This window comes from Pogona vitticeps, chromosome 2 (genome assembly GCF_051106095.1).
Source record: "Pogona vitticeps strain Pit_001003342236 chromosome 2, PviZW2.1, whole genome shotgun sequence".
In the NCBI taxonomy this organism is placed as follows: Eukaryota; Metazoa; Chordata; class Lepidosauria; order Squamata; family Agamidae; genus Pogona; species Pogona vitticeps.
Window position 1 is genome coordinate 122,307,885 of NC_135784.1, and position 23,132 is coordinate 122,331,016.

General features: G+C 42.5%; 1 protein-coding gene across 1 annotated transcript; it reads right to left on the bottom strand.

Moving 5' to 3' along the window:
• Positions 1-6,038: 6,038 nt before the first annotated feature.
• On the bottom strand, positions 6,039-22,226 carry GET3 (guided entry of tail-anchored proteins factor 3, ATPase). Its single transcript, XM_020809280.3, has 7 exons — positions 21,949-22,226; positions 19,822-19,969; positions 17,452-17,600; positions 16,648-16,798; positions 15,345-15,452; positions 11,175-11,372; positions 6,039-10,295 (listed from the first exon to the last, which is right to left on the bottom strand). The coding sequence occupies exons 1-7, from the start codon at positions 22,107-22,109 to the stop codon at positions 10,164-10,166; spliced, it is 1,047 nt and encodes a 348-aa protein (XP_020664939.1). The 5' UTR covers positions 22,110-22,226; the 3' UTR covers positions 6,039-10,163.
• Positions 22,227-23,132: the final 906 nt, after the last annotated feature.

A 23,132-nucleotide genomic window follows, 5' to 3' on the forward strand; every position in this document is an offset into this window, starting at 1 on the left:
CCCTGATGCCTGCTCCTTGTCAACCCACTCATCTTCTGCATAAAAATATTATCTGGAGTCAGTTGCTGATGAAGTACCAAAGATTTACATTTCACAACGTGATGTGAAGTTCTATCTTCACCAGAGCTTAAGAGGAATCCTTGCCCAGCCCTCCTTGGGTGTGAAACCAAGCAAAATCACAACCTAACAACACTGCGTTTGTGTGTATAGATCTCTAATTGTGAGGGAGGAAGTGTTTATGGGTGTGTGGTACAACTCACTGTTACTACTTTGAAAACTTCCAGATTGGTAGCTTTCACATATTCAGTGTGGTTTAGTGGATAGAGTGACAGATGACAACTCAGGAGATCTGGGTTTGAATCCCCACTTGGCCCTAGACACTCACTGGGACTGGAGACAATAGTGAAACGATTCCTTAAATATCTCACTTGCCTTGAAATCATTACAGTATTTGGATGCAACTTGACAGCATATCACACACAGAGGGAGCAATGAGAGGAAGACCACTGCCGGGCCATTAACAAGGCAGAGTTCTCACTCTCTCAGTTAGGAGCTTGTGTCCACAGAACATCCCTTACCTGCTTAAAGAATCCATCACATCAAGTTATGGTAGATTCAGAGATGTAGGTAAACAGAATTAAAACAAAATTATCATATTGATTTGCAAAGTGATATTATGCAGAACATTAATCTAATGATTTATTCTCTTGTTCATAAGGTTTCTGGTCTTTCTTGGATTGAATACCTGCTGCTTATTTTTAGCCTGCTTTTGAAATTTTGTGAGGTTTATTTCCACATGTTCCAGTCACCAAATGCATTTGCTTCTTGCTTTTTATTTCATAGTAGGACCACCTTTCAACCCCGTAGCTACCAGCCTTGGGAGACCCTCCGAGTGCTGGCCTTTTTCTGTGCTTATTAATGTGGGGAACAGAAATGTCAGAATAAATCATCTGGAGGTTTGGGCCAAAAGGTTGCCAGTAGAAAAGGCTGGCACACAGTTCTACCTTTTGTTTCTATCTTTTAATTTGAGGAGGCAACAAAAAGCTTAAACAAGTATCTGGTGGCTGTACTGTGAGGGATGGAAGCAAACCAACCAACCTAATCCGGATAATCCACTTATTGTGTTGCACTGACATCCTGTTTATGGGCTCCCTGACTGACTGGTTGGCTATCGTCCCTGTGAAAGCAGTACTGGGCTATACTGTATAGGTATTTGGTCTAGTATGGCTCTTATTAGGTTCTTATAAAACAGAACCATCTTGCCTTTGTTTTTTGACAGGGGCACACTCTTCCTGCCATAACGCATCTCCCTTTAAGAGCCTACCCAGGTGTTACAACCATCAGGAGAGGCGTTTCTCTCAGTCCCACCAGCCTCACAGGTGTATTTGGTAGGGACACAGGAGAGGTTATCTACACAGTCACAGGACCAGGAATGCCTTTTAGCTGTTCAGGCGATCTTGCCAATTGCAGTCCTACCCAGACAGAGCAGACTTAACCTGACATCACATGAACGGGCATACCTTATAGCCAGACAAGCTTATTACAATTGCTGCCTATGTAGACCTGCCTTTAAAGACAGACCACAAGATTGCCAGAATGCTTATGAGGCTTAGGCTATTTAATTGTATGGCACCAAATTTAACTCAGTTGTTCTGTGCCATCAAGTTGGAACGGACTTACAGTAACCCCAATAGGGTTTTTGAGATAAGTGAGATATTTAAGGAGTGTGTTTTTTTTACCAATTCTACCTCCCCAGTGAGCTTCCATTGTAAATGGGGATTTGAACCTGGGCCTTTTGAATCCTCTGTAGGTCTATCCACTATTACTACATTTGGTACCCACAATCATGCACCTACTTGCTTTTAGTCTCAGTTTCAACTGCCAATATTAACTTTTAACACCTTGAATAGTCTGAGGCCAAGTTATTGGAACAGCTACCCACCCCAAATAAACTAGCCTGAGCAGCTTCAGAGGCCCTGCTCTTGGGTCTTCCACTGAGATCAATCCAGGCGGTGAGTATAAAGACCAAGCCTTGACCGTGGTGGCTTCACACCGGCTCCTACAGAACTTCACTCAACCTCTTTTAGCACATCCCCAGTGTTTTCTAATTATCCCACCAATTTTTTGAATCCTTGCATTACTTCTCCCTACATATTATTTTATGTGTTGTCCTTACTGTTATTTATTGAAGTGTTAACATATTTTAAGGTAAATCACTTTTTGAGGGTTTTTCAGTCATGGGACCGAAATAATTTTCTGCAAGTCTTCTCAGACATTCTGAACAGAAAGGCAACATAGAGAATGTTTAAATGAATGGTATAAAGTAGTATACATATAGCTATTAATGAGAAGCTAGTGTGTAATATTAAAGAAGAGATTGTTAAAAAGTCATGCCCTTACAGATATTTGGGGAGAATTGATTTTGTGTTGTTAAATCTCCAATCATCCTTGTAAGGGGCACACTTTTGATACAATTGTTTTTGTGTTTTTTTGTCTATGTAATGCCTTGCTATGTTTATGTTTTGTTATATTTTATGATAGCTATTAATAAAAAATTATTATGTATAAAAAATAAAATGCTTAAATGAATAGATTTTTATGTCAAAACAAGCATTCTTTGTAACCTAAGTAATTTGAGCTCGAATGAGAGTCATGCTCTAAAATAACAACTTTGCAGGCTTTAAAACTTACAGCCATTGATATCCCATTTTGGAAAAAAAAATCGCTGTAAGATACTAATTAAACAATTGACAGCACGTTCCAAATCTTGAGGATAGATAGGAAAAGGGAATGGTGGTGAACTTGGTGCAAACTTCACGTTGTTGGGTCTTGTTTATTAGAGTGAAAAAATGGAAGCCTAAACACGGATTCTAGACTGTGGCCATACAGTATAGCAGAGCTCAGTCGTTGACACTGTACAGAGAGCAATCCATATAACACTATCACCCCATGTGTCTCTCTCCACATACACACACTGGGTGGAATCCAGATTTAGCCCTGTCTAGAGTGAACTCAGTGAAGTCAATGGAGCAAGGTAGCTATAATTAAAGCCCCATCTTTTTCAATGACTTAAATGGAAGTACAACTGTCAAACTCAGCAGTTTACAGCTCATTATAATATATACATGCTTGTGGAGCTATTTCTAATGTTTCTCATCCCTGATTATATGCTCACTCCCACATAACTGTCACTCAACCTCAAATGTCCATACTCATGACTGCTGTGGTCCCACCAATGATAAGGCCTACAGACAGAAAAATGTTGGGTTTTTGTGTACAGCAGCAAGCACTTTTACTAGCAAATATGTTATAAAGGCAATAATCTTAAACAAAATCAGAACATAACTCCCACTGGACTCCTCTATTTCTACTCCCCCTAGTTTTACACTGGACCAATTTGCAGCATTTTTTAAATCTAAAGTGGAGGCCATCCGCCGGGACCTTTCCCCTTTTTTGAATACAGTGAGTCGAGCTGAGATGTCCAGCGCTCCGTCTTGCCCGGCAATTTTTGACTCCTTTCAGCCTGTCACGCCTGACACTGTTGCCAGGGCGCTTGACCGCTGTCGTGCCACCACCTCCTCCCTTGACCCCTGTCCGGCCTGGCTAATCAAAGCAGCCAGGCCTACAACAACGGAATGGGCCACGGCAATAATTAATGGGTCTTTCCTTGAGGGCAGATTTCCATCTGCCCTCAAGGAGACACTCATTAGGCCCATCAGGAAGAAACCAAGTTTGGCGGTGGACGAGATTGGCAACTACAGGCCCGTCGCCAACGTTTCTTTCCTAAGTAAGGTGGTGGAGAGGGTGGTGGCCGACCAACTTCAGGCGCACCTGGATGAAACAGATGCCCTGGATCCATTTCAGTCGGGCTTCAGGCCGCGCCACGGTACAGAAACGGCATTGGTCGCCCTGTGTGATGACCTATTGAGGGAGGATGACAGGGGCAAAGTGTCCCTGCTGGTCCTCCTCGACATCTCAGCAGCCTTTGATACCATCGACCATGGTATCCTCCTGGGGAGGCTCTCCGAGCTGGGTATAGGGGGCCTTGCATTGGCCTGGCTCCGCTCCTTCTTGGAGGACCGCCCCCAGAGAGTGCAGCTTGGGGAGAGCGTCTCGGCCCCGTGGAATCTCAACTGTGGGGTCCCACAGGGGTCGATCATCTCCCCAATGCTGTTTAACATCTATATGAGGCCGCTGGGTGGGGTCATCAGGGGGTGTGGAGCCCAGTGTCATCAGTACGCTGATGATACCCAGCTCTACATCTCCTTTCCACCGACCGCAGGTGATGCCGTTCTGTCCCTTCAGCGCTGCCTGGGGACCGTACTGCAATGGATGCAGGAGAACGGGCTGAGGCTGAACCCGGACAAGACGGAGGTACTAAGGGTGGGCGCCCCCACAGTCGGGGGCTTGGGAAACTCCCTCTCCTTTGGGGGGGTGACCCTCCCTGCCAAGGATGGGGTCTGCAGCTTGGGGATCCATCTCGACCCAGCGCTCACTATGGAATCCCAGGTGACGTCGGTGGTCCGAACCGCCTTTTACCACCTCAGGCGGGTAGCCCAGCTGCGGCCCTATCTTGATGTTGGGGCGCTCACCACTTTGGTGCATGCGCTCGTAATCTCAAAATTAGACTACTGTAATGCGCTCTATGTGGGGCTGCCTTTGAGGTTGCTGCGGAAACTTCAGATGGTGCAGAACGCGGCGGCCAGACTCCTTAGTGGGGTGAAGAAATTCCAACACATCTCACCCACTCTGGCCGCTTTGCACTGGCTGCCCATCCGATTCCGCATCGACTTCAAAGTGTTGATGCTTACATACAAAGCCCTAAACGGTTTAGGGCCTCGATATTTGGTGGAACGCCCTCTGCCACCAAGATCTACCCGTATCACTCGCGCGAGCCAGGAGGTGAGGCTGAGGAGCCTAACGCCGAGGGAGGCCCGGGAGGAAAAGACAAGAAATCGGGCCTTCTCGGTGGTGGCTCCTCGCCTCTGGAACAACCTTCCTCCTGATATTCGCGCGGCTCCCTCGCTGGGTATTTTCAAAAAACAACTAAAAACATTGCTGTTCCGGCAGGCCTTCCCCCCCCCCAGCCAATTTCTGATTCCTCTCTTTTTTCCCTCCTTGCGTTCGATCTAACTGTTGAATATGTTTTTATATAAGTTGTATTAGCTATTGTTTTATCCTTGTTGTAAGCCGCCTAGAGTGGTCTGTCGATCAGATAGGCGGGATATAAATGAAATAAATAAATAAATAAATAAATAAATACTCACATTCAGGATCAGAATAGCACAAAAGATCCTGGTGGCCTCAGATTCTTGCTTGAGATGCTATCACACTCAGCCTTGGCTCTTGAATGTATAGCGACCAGAAGAAAAAAATGAATCTCCCTTATTTCCATATTACTTCAGATAAAAGCATCTGAAACTGCCTTTATTTAAACATCTACAGACACATCCATGATACCAGAATCATAGAATAAGATTGTTGGGCAGGATCTAAAGGATCTTCTGACCATGCCAGAATCCACTCGGATAGGTGGCCACCCAACCTCTTTTGAAAAGCCCCAGAGGATAGCCCACTACCTTCCAGAGGCAGTCCCTACAACTACCAGAAACTCTTACCATGATGAAGTTCTTCCTAAAGTTTAGTCATAATCTGTCTTGCAGTTTGAATCAATTGGTTCAGAGGCAGTACAAAAACAACAACTTTGCTCTGTTTTTCAGTATTAATCTTTGGGCTTATCAAGGCAAGAGGTACTATTTTATTATGTAACTTAATTTAAATATATTTCCCTTCTTTGCCCCTGTAGAGAGAGGACTCAAGGCAGCTTACAAAATGTGCCAAAGTTAAACTAGAAGTTATATTTTAATAAAAAACAAAAATAAAAATACTCTACTAATTATACACAGTGATAAGTAGATGCCAAGTCTTCTTCTTAAGCATGTAAAACAGGAGATCATTTGCTTTTTATCCTGAGGACAAACCTGTGAGATAAGGCTGAGATACTGTGGTTTACCTAAAGCAATGCAACAAGATTCATGGCCTCTTCACACTGGCTTTTTATTGTCATGGTAAATATGAAAGAAAAGGCTCTGCTTTACAGAGATTTTGAAAGCAAGTAAACTTTTTGTCTTGTTCTGCAGCTGTGGAATTTTGCAGGGATGAAAAAAGGAGAACATTAGGCACCACCTCCCGATGTCAAAACTCTTGTTATGACCATGATATTTTAAGTTGACTATGCCTATTAAAGTGCATACAAATAAATCAGTTGCAAAAACTTGCAATTTATGAAGACTCTTTGGAACTCTGAACTTCAGATTTAGGAGTCAACATGTTTGTGCCACCCAAGCCAAATATTTCCTCTCCTGACGTTGTTACTAACAACTCTTTGTAGCTGTTTTGCTTGGTGGAGGGCAGCATTACCCCCACTAAGAGTACAGCCATGGTCTGCGACCCTGCTGTGCTGGTTTGGGATACTTGGCGGAGTGGCCAGCGCTAATGAGCTCCCCAGCCCCTTGCTGAGGCAGACACGAGTTCCAGACAGTGCCAAAGCCCAGCTTACATAATGCTGCTGCCACCCCCACCTTGGCATCTGTCTGAGCCAAATGGCATCTATGTACAGCTGTATACACCAACAAGACATTGTGTTTCATAATCAGGTGGCGCCCCTGCCAAGAGCGGATGGTTCCAGGAGGCAGAGAGGAGCAGGGCTGAGCGAGCGCCTAGTGCGGAGGAAGAAGAGAAATGAACTGGTGGCTGCTGCCAAGCAGCAAAATTACTCAGGAAGGGAGGCTTGCTTATCCCTAGCCAAGCAGTATTTTTTTTAAAGCCCTGACATTTCTCCTTGTTCTCCTATCTTTGTACCTACCTATTAGTCTGTATTCTTAAGTTAAAATTAGACATACAGTAGCTGCTTTTAATGGGGAGAGGGAATACCAAGATAAAAGTATTTCCAAATAAATCCTGTAGCTATCAAGCAATTTGCCCTTGCATCCCAGAACACATGCACATGTCAAAGCCCTCTTAAAAGTGTGCTTTTCAACTTTCAATAAAAATGTAAATTGAAATTTTATCTAGTAGGTTTCAAAACTTGCCATATTAATTAACCAACTCGTTTGCCCCCAATTATTGCACCTTTTTATCCCCCTTTCCTTCAATGAATTGAGGAGGGCATACCTGGCTTTCTCTCCCCACAACCACCCTGTTAGTTAGGTTAAGCTGAGATAGAGAGTGACTGGCTCAGGGAGCCAGCAAGCTTCATGACTTGGTGGGAGTTTGATGTTCAAGCCTCTACAATCCTCATCCAACCCATGAGATCATGTCCATCAGAAAATATGCAAGCCCTTCTTGGTATACCTTGGAAACATGGGACAGGTGGGAATCTGTAAAGGAAGTCTGCATTCCCTCTGCCACTGGTAAAAATCCATCTCTCTTTTAAATACTACAATGTTTAAATTTAATTCCTAGGTTCCACCTTATCAGAGATATTTTTCATCTTTTCAGAATGCCTAGAGGCATTGCAAAATATAAAGTGAACTTGAGGGCTCAGGGTTTCTGAGGCACATTTCTAACTAGGCCCCAAGAAAAAAGTGGCACAATGATTTCCAAACGGAACGGCTCCATTCATTCACTTCCTATTGGACATGATAGACCAATGAGCCTGTCTTACAGCTGGCCCACTCTCTGGTACTCCTAACACTTCCACTGCTACCCAGATAAAAGTTCTGAATCGATCATAAGACCTCTGTTCCAAAGCTTCCCTTTGCAGCCATGCCATGCCAAGAAGCAAAGTGGAGTATTTAATAGTTTCCGGAAAAACAAAGGGTTTCCCATTGAGATCCAGAGAACAGCTGCAAAAGCCATACATAATCCATATCATAGGGGTTGAGATTCATAAATTGCCTACTATATGCTGCTCTAATGAGAGCTCCCGAGGGATGAAATAAAACTAAGTAATGTTACCTTTAATCTCAGGCCTTTTCTTCTATCCTCCATGGAACTAAAGTAAGGAAAGGGGCTTGCTTTTGTTACAGCACCAAGAGTCCCAACGGAGGGGAATGTTACTGGTCAGATAGCCACATTGGGACATACTTATGTCTAGCTTTTCCCATTGGCTGTGGATCCTAATAGGACTTCTAGTTGGCAGGGGCAAGAGCGGGCTACTTATTCTTTTTAAATACCTTGCAGGTGCCTTGCCTTAGCCATGTAAATCAGGGTCCCTCTTCTGTCTTTCAAATGGATAGGAGAAAGTTCAGGTCCACATCTTTCTTACACAGTTTTTAGTGGCTGACTATAGGTACAGCAAGTTGTGGTTATCCAGCCAGGTTACAAAAACACAACTCAAAGACTTTCACATTTAGCAAATCTGAAACTACTACAACATTTGAGGAAAAAATTCTGTTATAAAAGATCTGTGAAAGATTTCCCATTCACCAGAGCATTTTTTGCCTGGTGAGAGCAAAATAAATAGTGTTTTACATGTCCAATATGAAGCAATAGCTGTTTTCTACTTTTCCTGCTGATTTAAATAGAAGACAGGCATTCAATGTTATTGTTTGTTTTCCAGACATTCTGCCTTCAATGCTCTGCTAAGACGTGGTCCTTTCCGAAACACAACCTTGCTTACAAATATTTTATAGAAAAGGAAAACTGCTTTCTCCTATCAGAAAATGAGCTGCACACAATATTTTTTTCCTAGCAAGCTGCATCCTATCTGTGAAGAATTAAATTTTTTGGAAGGAAGTGATATGTGATTCAATTCTTGGGGACTATGCAAAGAAGATGATTGAACTGTGTGTGGCAATTTTTAGAATTTTAATGACATTAGGTCAGTGGGAAGACCTCCTTAAGGAGGGCACCATTATTACACTACGGGAACCTGCAGGCATCCAATTGCCGAAGCATCATCTAGAGGGCTTGCGGGTTTTGTAAGTAACCTTAAATCTCTGCTTGCTTGACAGTGATTGTGTGCACGTTCCAGAAACTGATAAGACTAAGACTTCCTAAGCACAAAACAGTTATGAGAGATCAAAGCTATGATCTGGAATCTGTCCCACGATCATACTGCACTACCATGAAATGTTCAATTATATTTTTTTCATCAGTGTGTCTTCCAGTTTGCCTTAAAATGAGGCAGACATTCAAGTTTTTCTTGGACTCTGGTTCCTATAGTGACACACTCAATTCAGAAAAGTCAGCTCTGTTAAATCCTAATGTCTTCAGTAGGGCCTTCACACAGAAATCACATTATACATGCTATGAAATATTAACAGCACGTTTTCCTCCTTGTGTGAAGGGAACTCAAATTCCAGAGAGCCAGAGAAATATCTGCATGTAAAAGGGTTTAGGGACTTCCTCACACCTCTATTTTCCAGTCTACAAAAACAGCTCACCAAAATGAGATAGTCTCATTCCTATCCTTTCTACAACATTAAGTCAAAGATGTAGAACTTCCAGCAATGGAGAAGCACTATTCTCCACCCACTTCTGGAATCGTGAGCTATGCCCCCAGGCTGCTTAATGTCCTGCAGCAAAAGTAAAATGACTTAAGTTGCTCATTCTGATTAAAAGCAAACACACCTTTTAAGTAGAAGACAACTTTCCCAGATGGTTTAAGTGGGACTGATAACAAAAACCACCCTGGCCGAACTCCCAGGTGTCACTCTTGACTCCCAAGAATTCCCAGGATAAATCAAAGTAACAAGCTAACAAACAGCACCAAAACCATTTCCCTTACAATTTATTTACATACTTCCCATTTGCACTGATGGCCTTGATGCTTTAAGTGAATCGACAGTCTCTGTGTCATCAGAGCACCTGACTGGGACCTTAGCCAGAATGGCATTGGACCCAGAAGACATGATTCAAGGAGAAGCTAGAGTGAGAGAGAAACAAAAGAAATGACTCGAGTTTAAGTTACCTACGTTGGTCAGTGAAGGGAATGGAATCATTGTTTTGGGTATGTTCTAAGTAGGTGAGTATACAGAAATGAGCAGAAACAGCAACGGCTGCTGCTTCCAACCCTATCATGAGCCTCTCAATCGCACCTTTTTAGTAGAGGAGAGGTCACTGGAAGGGGTGGAGTTCCTGCAGGGAAGGGGCAAGGAGGAACTGATATGAAACGGTTGGGGGTCAGGGAGAATCAGTAACAGTCAGTCCACAGGGCTTCATTTTGCACTGGGTGGCTTGTACGGCTCCAACAGCAGACTTGAAAAGGTGTTGACTTTGTCAGCTCCTCGTACTTCATGGGGCAAGAGTGGCAGCTTTACAATGTGAAAATCTTCATAGAGGTCTTCCATCTGAAGGAAGAAAAGAACCCAACGTCGGTCAAAAGTAGAGATGAGAATGACTTAAGTCATGCCTCTTTGTACAAAGATCTCCTCCGCAGCACCACAGGTGCCCCACGTCCCTCCCTTCCCCCCCCCCCAAGATGACTGCCCCACTCACAAGCCTTTGTGGGCTGCCTGGGCCATTGTCCGCTGCCGGCTGCCCAGTCTGGAAAGGAGCTTGAGCTTCCCTTCTCCACCTCCTCCGGCAGGAGACCACTCAGACAAGGAGGTAGGACAGGGGTTCTCCCTGCACAGCCATTGAGTGGTCGGGGGGGGGGGAGGAAGGAAATGTGTGGCACCTGCCTCTTTGTACGAAGAGGCATGGCTTAAGATGGAAGACCATCTCTAGCCAAAAGTCTCCTGTTAGGAATCAGGACAGAAGAATCAGATTCCTTGCCTCTCTGCTGGCTGGCTGCTCAGACCATGTCCATTCTTGAAAGGCATTTTTGCAGACCATTATCAAAGGAACCTCTTGTACAGGCCTAATCCAAATGCAGACTAAACATGCCTTTAAAACAATGTCAAAGAGCTTTCCACAGAGGCCTGGAAACCAGTGTTTGTACCACAGCATGATACAAATTAGCTACAGTGCCATCTGTCTACATAAACATGACTCTCTGGAGCTGACATGACATAATCTCCAGTTAAAAAGATCAGAGAGCAGGTTATAAAAATTACACTTGAGAATTTTAAGAGACCGGTTGCCAGTCTAAGTAGTCAACACTAAGCTACCTTGATCAATAATCTGTCTCAAAATAAAACATCTCCAAAAATTCAGATTTATGCTTGACCCATCATCTTCTCCAAACAGATATTGTACTGGCAAATCATAACGGGTTCTAACCATACCTGGTCAAGATATTTGGACTGAATTTTGTGCCGAGCCTCACACATCTTGCAGGGCTTCTCTGGATCAGGGAAGACTAGCTGGTTGACTATGATATTGTGGGTGTCGATTTTGCACTTCGCCAACTCCTGAATGAGCCGCTCTGTTTCATACAGGGATAGAAATTCAGCAATACAGACACAGATGAATGTAGTCTGCTCCTGAGGAAGGGATGAAATAGCATTAGGTCAGAGATGGCACTGCACGGGATGGTCCCCTACCCTACGGTTCATCCTAAGGCTCTGCCTCCCTTCAAATCTTGAGTCCTCAGCCACTATATATATAGTCCTCAGCCACTATATATATATATATATATATATATATATATATATATATATAGAGAGAGAGAGAGAGAGAGAGAGAGAGAGAGAGAGAGAGAGAGAGAGAGAGAGAGAGAGAGAGAGAGAGAGAGAGAGAGAGAGAGACAGAGACAGAGACAGAGACAGAGACAGAGACAGAGAGACAGAGAGACAGAGAGACAGAGACAGAGACAGAGACACACACACCACTGGCTCTCTCCCTTGTTTGCAAAATGAGAAAAAAATAATAGCTAAAGAGCAAATACAGAGTCATCTTCCTGAATAGTCATGGCAACTGCACCTGATTCTCACTACTTTCAGGGGGAAGTAGAAAGCGCTGTGTTCTCACACATTGGAGTTGCCCATGGTCCCTCTTCATTTAAAAGAACTGCTATAGTGTGAACAACAGTAGGGCACTCGGGTGAGAGCTTTGTCATCACGGTCCTTCCTGCCCCTCTTACAGAGGCACAGAGAAGGTGACATGTCCAAAACATATGGAGGAGAAATCTTCAGAACCCCTGATCTAGAGTAGCGGTTCCCAACCTTGGGTAACCCAGGTGTTCTTGGACTGCAACTCCCAGAAGCCGTCACCACCAGCTGTGTGGCCTGGGGTTTCTGGGAGCTGCAATCCAAAATCACCTCAGAAACCAAAGGCTGGGAATCACTGATTTAGAGCAATAACTCCCAAGGGGTATTAGGCGAGCAGTCGTGTCCACAGGTAATCTGTCAGCTCATTACAGAACTAGTACCAATCTCTGCCTATGAAGCATTCATTAGCAGTGTTAGCAGTTCAAGCAGTAACAAATTGTGGAATAACCAACTCTCACATGCTCTGTCATGCAAACTCTTGTAATAAAATATATTTCATTTCCCTATACAGAACTCATCAAGGCCCTGGAGTAAAGTTGGGTTTATTGCCCGGGCATATTGTTCTCAATGGCATTTGAGGATTCAATTTCTTTTAGTTTGAAGTATTTTCTTATATTTACAATTCCAAGTAATTCACGGGACATAAAAACATCTTACAAACATGGGTGTAGAAGAGACTGACTTCAGTTCTCCAGCCACCCCAGGTAAGGAACATTAATTCTATTAAAAGGAACAAGCCAGGAACCACCTCTGATTCTAGAATGAAAACACGACAATCCCATAATGGTTTCCTGCATTAGATAAACACCATTGTTGCAGGCTGACAATTCCTTGCTTGTGTCATATTGCTAATACGGAAGCCAGCAGGCTGGAGACAAGTCTCTGACTCATAATAGGAGGAGAGGAGGCTGCTTTTCCTAAGGAAGGAATATGCACAGGGATTTTCCATGGTGGCACTTGCAGTATTATATGAAGAAAAGGGTAATGTGCCTAAGCCTTTGAAGTAGCTCTGCATCTATTCAAGATAGAGCTCTAAGGAGAGCCAGGAGGCATGCAAGACCAACATTCCTGCATCTTTGCCATGCAGATTATTGGCTTTGATGACAACCTTTGCTGTCATCATGGTTAGAAAGAATGCACAAAAACTGGTATAAGGGTGTATGCTACAGTTTTCACCAGCTAAGAGTCAAAGATTGATCAAATGACAAAGGCTTATGCCAGAATTTGGAAGTAAGGAATTACTAGTAATGTCAACTATTCTCTCTCTTTCTATCTCTCTCTTTATTTAATACTGAAGGTACAACAGTCACATTTCAAAAACAGCTTAAAGCTTGGGAAGGAAACTAGTTTACTTGTGTAATGATGCAGGCTTTTTGGTTACTTCCAAGCATTTTTACAAGCACTTTGTTACAGGGATTGTCTAACAATTTAAAAAACAAAAAACAAAAAGTAACAAGTCAGGAAACAGAACTCTCATCAAATGCTGCAGTAAGTAATAACAGATTATTTTTCAAACCTCAAAATGAGTATTTTTAGAAAACAATTGTTCTAGACTCCTAGGTCTAAGATGGGAAATTGTGGGTTTGCAACTTCTCTTAGCCTTAGCAAGCCTAGATGATGAGGAGGAATGATGGTAACTGCAGTCAAAAAACATTGGGAGGGTCACAGTTGCCCACTCTTCAAGAATTTCACCAGTATCAGTGAAGCAGTTTACATTCTTACAAAATCCTGAAATAAGTTGTTGAAGACCAAGCTGGATTCACAGATTTGCCAACTAATTCCAACAGGTGTTCCTGCAGTTCCCTCTTTATATAAATGGCTATCACCAAAAGAGCTGCTATTAAACAGGAAAGATCCTCTACATTTGTACAATGCAAATTGTAGAATTCCCTGCTTAGGTGCTTGGGTCACTGTCTCTCTAATGTCTTTCCACAGCCATCCATTTTTTTCTTACTTAGGCAGGTGTTTGACAATACAGTCAAATACAGGGTTTTTTTTAAAGAACTGCTGTACTTTTCTATGTTTACTTTGTTAATTATTTAAATAGTGATATTTTAAATGGTTTTCAACTGTGTTCTGTTTCTGCTGTCAAAACTGATCTAGTTTTGTTTCAATATTGAGATATTTTTAACCATACTTGCTATTTAATTCTGCCATAAACTGCCTTGTGTGTCAGCTTCTGGCAGAAGGTAGGACATCAGTCCATCAGATAACTAAATAAAATTCATCACTACTCTGGAAGACAGAACAGATATCTATTTACAAGGTCTTGACACAGATATCCATTTACAAGGTCTTGACTTAGCTGCTAATAACCCAAGAAATTGATAAAATTCTTGCTTCAGGGTTCTGTCTTTCCAAATCACATCAAACATCCTTATTCTAGCTAGAAGCTTCTGTTTTCACGCTGATTTCTGCAATACTTGGAGGGGGCAGGTATATGCATATCTATACAGTCATGCCTCGCTTAACTATTGCCCTGCATAATGATGAATCCGCTTCACAACGATGTTTTTGGGATCGCAAAACAATGTTTTAATGGTTTTTTTCGCTTTGCGATGATTGGTTCCCTGCTTCGGGAATCGATTCTTTGCATTACGACGATCAAAACAGCTGATCGTTGGGTTTTCAAAATGGCCACCGGACACTCAAGATGGCTCCCTGCTGTGTTTTTGGATGGATTCCTCGCTCTACAGGCACCAAAAATGGCCGCCCCATGGAGGATCTTCGCTGGATGGTGAGTTATTCAGCCCATTGGAATGCATTGAACGGTTTTCAATGCCCTTCAATGGGCTTTTTTCTTTCGCTTTACAATGTTTTCGCTCTACAGCGTTTTCGCTGGAATGAATTGTCGTCAAGCGAGGCACCACTGTAATCAAAATGTGTGTAACAGCATTTTCCTGTGCTCACCCTGTCCTCCTTTACTGTCAAGAGTTATGCTGGCTCTTTTAAGAGCAAGTCCCTTTTTAAAAAAAAACTGACTGAAATGTCACATACATTATTAGGGATGAAAATAAACTTAAATGCGCTACACTTTACAGTCTGGATTTAGAATTCACCTCCAATTACTTCCAAACGTGGCAACTTACCTTCAGTGTTCTTTTTCAACTACTAATCCCAATGTCATGTTCTAAAAGTCATTTAGTATTTGCTTAAGGAACCATCCAAGACACTTATTGCATTTGAGAAGATCATCAAAAGAGCTATGCAAAATTATAAAAATCCAGAAAGGATATAAATGCTGCTAACTTCAGTTTAACTTGCACTCAGGACAATGAAGGATGGTGTGAATTGTTTCTTTTTAAACCATGGAGCCATGCAACCTGAGTTCACTTTCACTAGGGGAAGAGCCTTGGGGTGCTTTGATCTTCAAAAAAAAATCCTATACCTAGTTTCTTCCTCCAAAGTGCATCTAGTGCTGCAAGAGCCCACCCTTCCCTGACTCTTGCTTTACAGTATACTTGCCGGATCCTTGAACTGCTCACTAACTGATCGGATGACAGGGAGGGTTTCCTCCAGCTTGGAGGCCAGCTGGTCAGCATTCATGTCTCCCAAGCCAAGCATGTTGCACATCTAATGAAAAAGAAAAAGATGCTCCAGTAAACCTGAGCTAAACCACCACCAGCAGTGGAGGCAAAGCAGGGAGGGGACTAAATCAGAGCAAGTCAACTCAGAGCAACAAAGTACAACATGTTGTAAGAAATAAGAAAAAAGAGCCTCGTGGCGCAGTGGTTAAAATGCTGTACTGCAGCTAAAACTGTGCTCACGACCCGGGGTTCAAATCCCAGGTAGCCGGCTCAAGGTTAACTCAGCCTTCTACCCTTCCGAGGTCGGTAAAATGAGTACCCAGCTTGCTGGGGGGGGCAATGTGTAGCCTGTATAATTAAATTGTAAACCGCCCGGAGAGTGCTTGTAGCGCTATGGGGCGGTATGTAAGTCCAATAAATAAATAAATAAATAAATAAATAAATAAATAAATAAATAAATAAATAAATAAATAAATAAATAAATAAGCGACCCTAGAAGCAGCCTAGGATCTCAGAACTACAGTGGTGCCTCGCTTAGTGATTGCCTCGTTTAGCAATGTATTTGCTTAGCGATGAGGTTTTAGGAGCGATCTTGCGCTCCGTTTAGCGATGTTTCCAATGGGGAAATTTCACATAGCGATGTTCGGGACCTTGCTTCGCTTAGCGATGACAGTTTAGATCCCCGTTTCGCTTAGCGATGTTTTTGACAGCTCCGTTTTCGCTGTTTTTAAAAGGTGTAAAATTGTCTTAAAAGGATTTAGAGTGCTTGAAATTGTTAGTGCACTTAATAAACCCTTTGGTAACCAAATGTGGCTTCATTCTGACTCTTTTTGAATTTTTGACGATTTTTTTTCTCCCCCATTGAAATGCATTGAAAAGGTTTCAATGCATTCCAATGGGGGAACCGTGTTTCGCTTAGCGATGTTTCTATGGCGATTTTCGCTTAAGGACGGCAATCTGTTCCCATTGGAACGGATTATCCGGTTTTCAATGCATCTCTATGGGAAAACGCGTTTCGCTTAGCGATGTTTTCCCATAGCGATGTTTTTTCCGGAACCAATTAAAATTGGTAAGCGAGGCACCACTGTACTAAGCTTTTTAAAATTGTTGCCAAACTTTGCAAGAACCAGACTCTGATGAACAAGACCTACAAGTGCCCGGTGGTAAAAATTAACACAGATGTCGGGCATTCTGAGATTTTTGATAGGAAAACCTCAGGATACTGGCTGGTCTCTTTTTACCTGTGAAATGAAGGGACTGATCTGGTTTTTAATCTGCATCAGGCGGCCCAGTCCCCGCTCCACGATGGTGGGGAAATTGAGCAGCCGTAGCGTGTGCCCTGTTGGTGCTGTGTCAAATACCACCACAGAGAAATTCATCCCCTTCACCAACCTGTGCAGATGAAAGTGAGAGAACCATCAGCAACCTTTTGTCCTTTCATCTACTTTTAAAAAAACAACCAAAAGGAGTCTGCTCACATTTATTATTTCTAACACTACAGCCACATAGGGAAAAGGAAAATGTTGTGGCTACACATGTACATTTCTCTCTCCAATGCTGTTCCATATTTTGAGTTGTGCCACAATCTGAGAAATGTAGGCTGTTACGCAAATTGATAGATCCTGCACTGTTTTGACAATGTGATTTTCACAATTAGTGCAACATGAAGACCCTCCAGAAACTGATATCACACTCAGCAAAGTTCCCAACTCCACCCTGGGTGTCTCTTTCTCTATCACTTACAGCCTCTTGTGTTGTGTGAGAAAATATTGGGTCCACAGAATTCATGTCATGCATAACAAAATAAGTTGTAGAATGAGCACAGAATATGTAAATTGGCTCAGCAACACAAGAGATGCAAGCATCACACATATATGAGAACTCTGGAAATGTACAGAATGCTTGTTGATCATGCTAGGCCATCCTTACTGATGTCACTTCTTTCCCTTTGCTAACCCAAAGCTTCTAACAGTGAGCATAATAAAGACATCCACAGTTTGGTTTTCTGCAGGAGGTGACCTGGTGCCCCCAACCATAATTCTTACCTCATCACTTCAGCATAGCTCATGGCCTCATCAATACCAGGAAAGGCGCTCATGGCCTCTTGCATCATCTTCTTGCCCATACTCAGCATGTTATCCTCTTCAAAAAATTCATCTGGAAGTTCAGCTACACCCAAGCTAGGATCAATTTCCTGAAAAACAGAATTATAGATTGCCAAAAATTTTTTGGATGTATCTGCAGAGAAGCTTTTAAACTCATGCTCATTACACTGAAATCCAGATTATGGCATACAATTATTGACTACAGTTTCAGAGTGGCACTTTTTCTTAATATTACTAAACATTGACAATGCTGTTAAGATGTCTACTAAGCTATAGTAAGGTTGATCCACAACCACACATATTTATTTATGTCAACCATTAGCAAATGCCCATACATGCTGGATGTGCACCTTTACATGGTGAGATGATTTCTTAGGGAAATACCAATAGGACTGCTAGATGCTGTTTAGACTTCTACAAGAGTCACATTCAAACTGAGACACCAGACTAATTTGTATAATCTGTTCCAAGAATTAATAATCACATTATCAGAAGATAATTGACAGTTCCAGTGGTTATAAGGTAGAGAAATTATTGAACTGCAGCTATTAGGCACTTGCCCTAGTGGAGGAATTTTAACAAACAATGTTCAGTAACACTCAAGCTAACCTCTGTTAGTGTTATGCAGAAAAAACACTTCTGAATATTATATACCTCAAAAACCCTATAATCAGATAATTCTAAGTAAAACAAGTCACAATCCAAAACAAAACAAGTGCAGTAAAATGAGACTCCCAAGTCAGGAGGCAGTCAAATACTAGGGAAAAGTAAAAGATAACTGCAAATAGTGCTGATGCTAATGAAGCAACTGAATTAAAGGCAAAAGGAATTCTGGTAGGAGATGGGCTCAGAAGCAAAAAAAAAACAAAAACAAAAAAAACACCCCTCCCCAAAAAACTGATACGTATAGCTGAACACAGAATGTGAGACTTATGAATCAAAGTAAGCTCGCAAAGTTCAAAATGAGAAATGGAACTTTTAAATGTTTTAATTCTTGGTTTAAGCAAATAAAGTGGACAGGCATAGGAGCAAAGAACTGCAAAATGTTTTACTCTGAAATGACAAACTCGGAAGAAACATTATGGCTCTAAGAGCAAGGTGAGACATAGCACCAGTAGTTGGGGTACAATGCAAAGTCTGACAGAATAATGCCAGACATGGAGGAAAACTTATTTAAACAACACATTATTCACACCTGTGCTCCAGCTATGAATGCAGACAAATAAAAATAAAAAGGCTTTATGCAAGAGTCCAGGAGGAAACTGGTAACCAAACATAATGCACTAATAACCATAGGTAACTGGAATGCAAAGTATGAAATAAAGTAAAACAAAGCATCATTGCAAAATTTGGCCTAGAAATCAGAAATGAAGCAGGAGAGTGATACACAGAACTCTGTGAAGCCAACAATTTGTTTATTGGAAACATATACTTCAAGCAACCGAAGACAATTACTGTATGTATGTGGATGCCACTGGGTGGTCAATAGAGAAAACAAATAGATTGTATAATTGGAAACAGAAGGTGAAAAAGCTCTATTCTTTCTGCAAAAAGAATATGTAAGTTGCTCCAGCTCCTAAATGATCTGAACTAACCTCCTTAGCAAATTTTGTAGCTTTTCTTTCTTGCCCTCACATCCCAATTGTTAAACATTAGGCAATAAGATTATGTCCACTGTGAGATGAACAGCTCTAAGCTGAAGTGGTAATGCTTATTTTGAGATACAGATCATGTCCAGGCTTTTGATGAAAAGAATTAGTTTTTAATATCTGGGATTCCTGGCTTATATTCAATAAATATTAGGTGACTGAGAAAGTGTTATTAAAACTTTATATTACCCACTGACTCATTTGAACAAAGCAGAACAACTGCAATTCAAACAGAGGATCTAAAACTGGGCACATCATGTTGACCTCTCAGATTAGGGCTGCAAGCCTTTTTTACTGGTAAACACTCTGCTCAACTACTTTGGTTAAGCAGCTGTTCATTTATCTCATCCAGTCACTTTCCTCCCACCACTCCCTCAATTTCTTGTTTTAATAGAAAGTTAATCTGCAACAATTTCATGCTTTCATTTTTCATTAAATGCTTGATGATTTAAAAAAATAGCTCTCACACTTGGAGGGAAAAAAGCTTTTGCTGACAAGCAAGTTAAGTGACTGAAAAAGCTTTAGTTGCTTCATCTGTCACTAAAAATAAAACATAAAGCATAACCAGAAAAATTGCTGACTGTATCCCATAAGGACAGACATACACATTTTACAGAAGAAAAATGCACTGACTATTCATTCTCCTCAGAGAAATACTCACCATGGCAAAAAGGTTGTCATAGCCCTTTACTTTGGTGGGAACCTTGGAAAATTTCTGGTCAAAAGCATCTGAGATATTATGAGCAGGGTCCGTTGAGATGATAAGGACGCTCTCCCGCACTTTCGAGAGTTGTACAGCTAAGCTGCAGCTAGGTCCAGAAAGTGAAACAAAATATAGCAATTACTGTAACTCAGAAGACAAAAAAACAAAGTAGCACAAGTTCTCCACCTCTTGTTTTAACAAGACAGTTGGGAACAAGAGTCATCACTGAATATCTAGCAAATACTAACTATGAAGGAAGGTGATAACAAACAGAGGAAAATAATATGTCCGCCATGGATCATCTAGCCCTATTTCTGCCTTGCTGAAATAAAGTTTGCTGCTTATTTTTGGAATTTGTGCGAGGACCACACAGCTTTTTTTCTTTTCATTTTAAAAAAATGTTTATAACTGAATCCTACACATAGCAACTAAAAAAAGGCTCACTAAATTTAATGGGCTTTACTCCCAAATCATTGTAAACAAGATTGCAGCCATTTAGGCTGGAAACTGATATCCACAATCGTAGAAGTCAAACCAACTAAACTCAAAGGGAACACTCCTATTACTTGCATATGCTGGCAAAAATCACAGCAGTAAACTGTCAGTAGTTAAGAAATTGAACTTTTGATTCCTCATTATGCAGCAGCTGTGTGACTTGGTGCATAATGACAAACACAAGTCTTCTTAAAGGTAAAGGTTCCCCTTGACAATTTTTGTCCAGTCGTGTTCGACTGTAGGGGGCGGTGCTCATCCCCGTTTCCAAGCCATAGAGCCAGCGTTTTTGTCCGAAGACAATCTTCCATGGTCACGTGGCCAGTGCGACTTAGACATGGAATGCTGTTGCCTTCCCACCGAGGTGGTCCCTATTTATCTACTCGCATTTGCATGCTTTCAAACCGCTAGGTTGGCGGGAGCTGGGACAAGCAATGGGAGCTCACTCCGTCGCGTGGATTCAATCTTACAACTGTTTGGTCTTCTGACCCTGCAGCACAGACTTCTGCGGTTTAGCCCGCAGCGCCACCACGTCCCTGGACGTGGTTAAGTCTTCTTAACTAGCAGCAATTTCCTGCTGCAGTTTCCCTGGAATACATGTAATAGAATTTGGGGCATCAAGACTTACCTGGTAGATATTTATAGAAATTCACAGTTAGACAGATACCCCTCATTCTCAGGTATTGTTACAATCACTTTAAAAACACCAATGGCATGTAATAAAAACATTATAACTTATTTCAGTCAAGTCCAGTTGAATGGCCTATGTTAAAAGTCTTTTAAAAGATTCCAATATTTTTAAAAAACAACCTTAGATACCAAACTCCTGCAAAAACACCTATGGCTTGCAGTATTTGTATAATATATTCAGTCCAATAATTGTCCAGGAAAGAGATATTTCACAAGTCAAGACTATTATCTACCATTCTCTCCTTTATTATAACCAGGAAGGCATTTTTGTCAGATCTGAATGAATCATATTTTGTTCACAAAAGCAATCTGAGGCAAGGAAAGGGGAATAGTATATTAAGGCTAGACCTGAGAGACTAAAGCACTCTGACTTCAGACCATGTTCCATGATAAGGCCCAAAGAGAACCTACCGTATTTCTCACATAAATCTGAAAAAGAACAACACCCCAACCTCGCTTTTTAAAAAGACGTCGAGGCCGCACTTCCCTTTAAAGGGAATAACTCTTATCCCCTGACATTGGTCACACATTGTGTGCACACATATGTCAGTTCTAGAGTGGTCGAAATGACTAGATAGGCGGGGTATAAATACAATAAATAAATAAATAAATAAATAAAATAAACAGATCTTTCTTGCACCAGGCCCCAAACCCAGGCAGAACCTGACGACCCCTTTCCCACACGGCCACCTGGTCCCACTCCATCCGGGCTCTTGGGTCACTAGGGGGATCCAGAAACTCAACAGGTGAAGTTCCCCGGCCCACCCCAAGCCAGAGGCACACCGCCAGGGAAGCTAAATGTCTTTACTGTCTGCCTCCCACGCGCTCTTCAGGCACAAGGGACGGGGATAGCAGCAATCCCTGCCGCAACGCTGGCCAGCTTTTTCCCCTCGGCCAGCTTACCTGCAGGTGGTCTTGCCAACCCCGCCCTTCCCTCCCACGAAGATCCACTTCAGGCTGCGCTGCTCGATAATATTGCTCAGCGTCGGCTCCAGCGGTTCCACATCGGGCGCGTCCTCGAACTCGTCCGCCTCGCCTCCCAGCCCAGACCCGGCCGTTGCCATCTTGGAACGAAGTCACGTGACCAGGCGCCCGGCTACACCATGTTCCAGGAAGAGGCGCCGCTCGCGCTCGGGGCGGGCCTGCCTCGCGGGGAAATGACGGCGCGGGACCCCGCCCCCCCCCCCGCGCTCCCTTAACCGCCAAGCGGGCTCAGGTGGCGCGCGTCACAAAAGGCTGATGAAAGCGACCGAAACCGCCCCCTTCCTCACCGAGCGCTAATGGTCTGACCCACACTCGGCGGCTTTTAGCAGCTTTCTCTCCCGATTGGTGTCCGTGCAACGGAAATGCCCGCCTGGGATTTGAGGGAGGCTGTTGCCGCCCCGCCCCGTTCCTCTTTGGGTGATCTGTCAGTGGTGATGCTGGCGGCCGTCGTGGCTTATTTCCTCTTGTCTCTCGCGGTGTGGCTCAGTTTGTTCTCTTTTAAAGCCCAGACAGTTCTTCCTGTTACCTATTGATTGAAGAAATCATCCTCTCCGTCTTCCCTTCAGTGATGGATTGCATTGACCGACATGATGAATCGGGTCCGAGAACAGGAGAGTTGGCGTTGCTTAATAAACAACTTCTTTATTAAGCGTTATTAAACAACTTGTTTCATTTTGCTTTTCTGTCTGATGAAGTCCCTCTTTATCAGTCCATGGGATGCAGAGGATTCTTTTTTTATACTTTCATTTCAAATGCGTTTATTCTCTATTACACATCTAAATTGCCCAGACCTCACGCCCATATGGGAGGGCTGGCCTTGTGGAATACGTCAGCAGTCTTTGTCTCAAAGATACGTTAAGCTTTTTTTTACAGCAATATTTTATTTATAAAGTTTGTACTAGCTAGCTCAGTTTCCCGCTTAATTTCCGTATAGCTGATTATCAAAGATCCCAGAGACATATATTTGTTGACTTGGTCTACAATGAGTTGTTGCACATCGTATTTATACAAATATTGCCCACCCTGTAGTAATTATTATCCCCGCTTAATCTGTTTTCATTGGTTCAAAACGCCTGTCTGTCCTCCATGGCTGGAGCTACAGG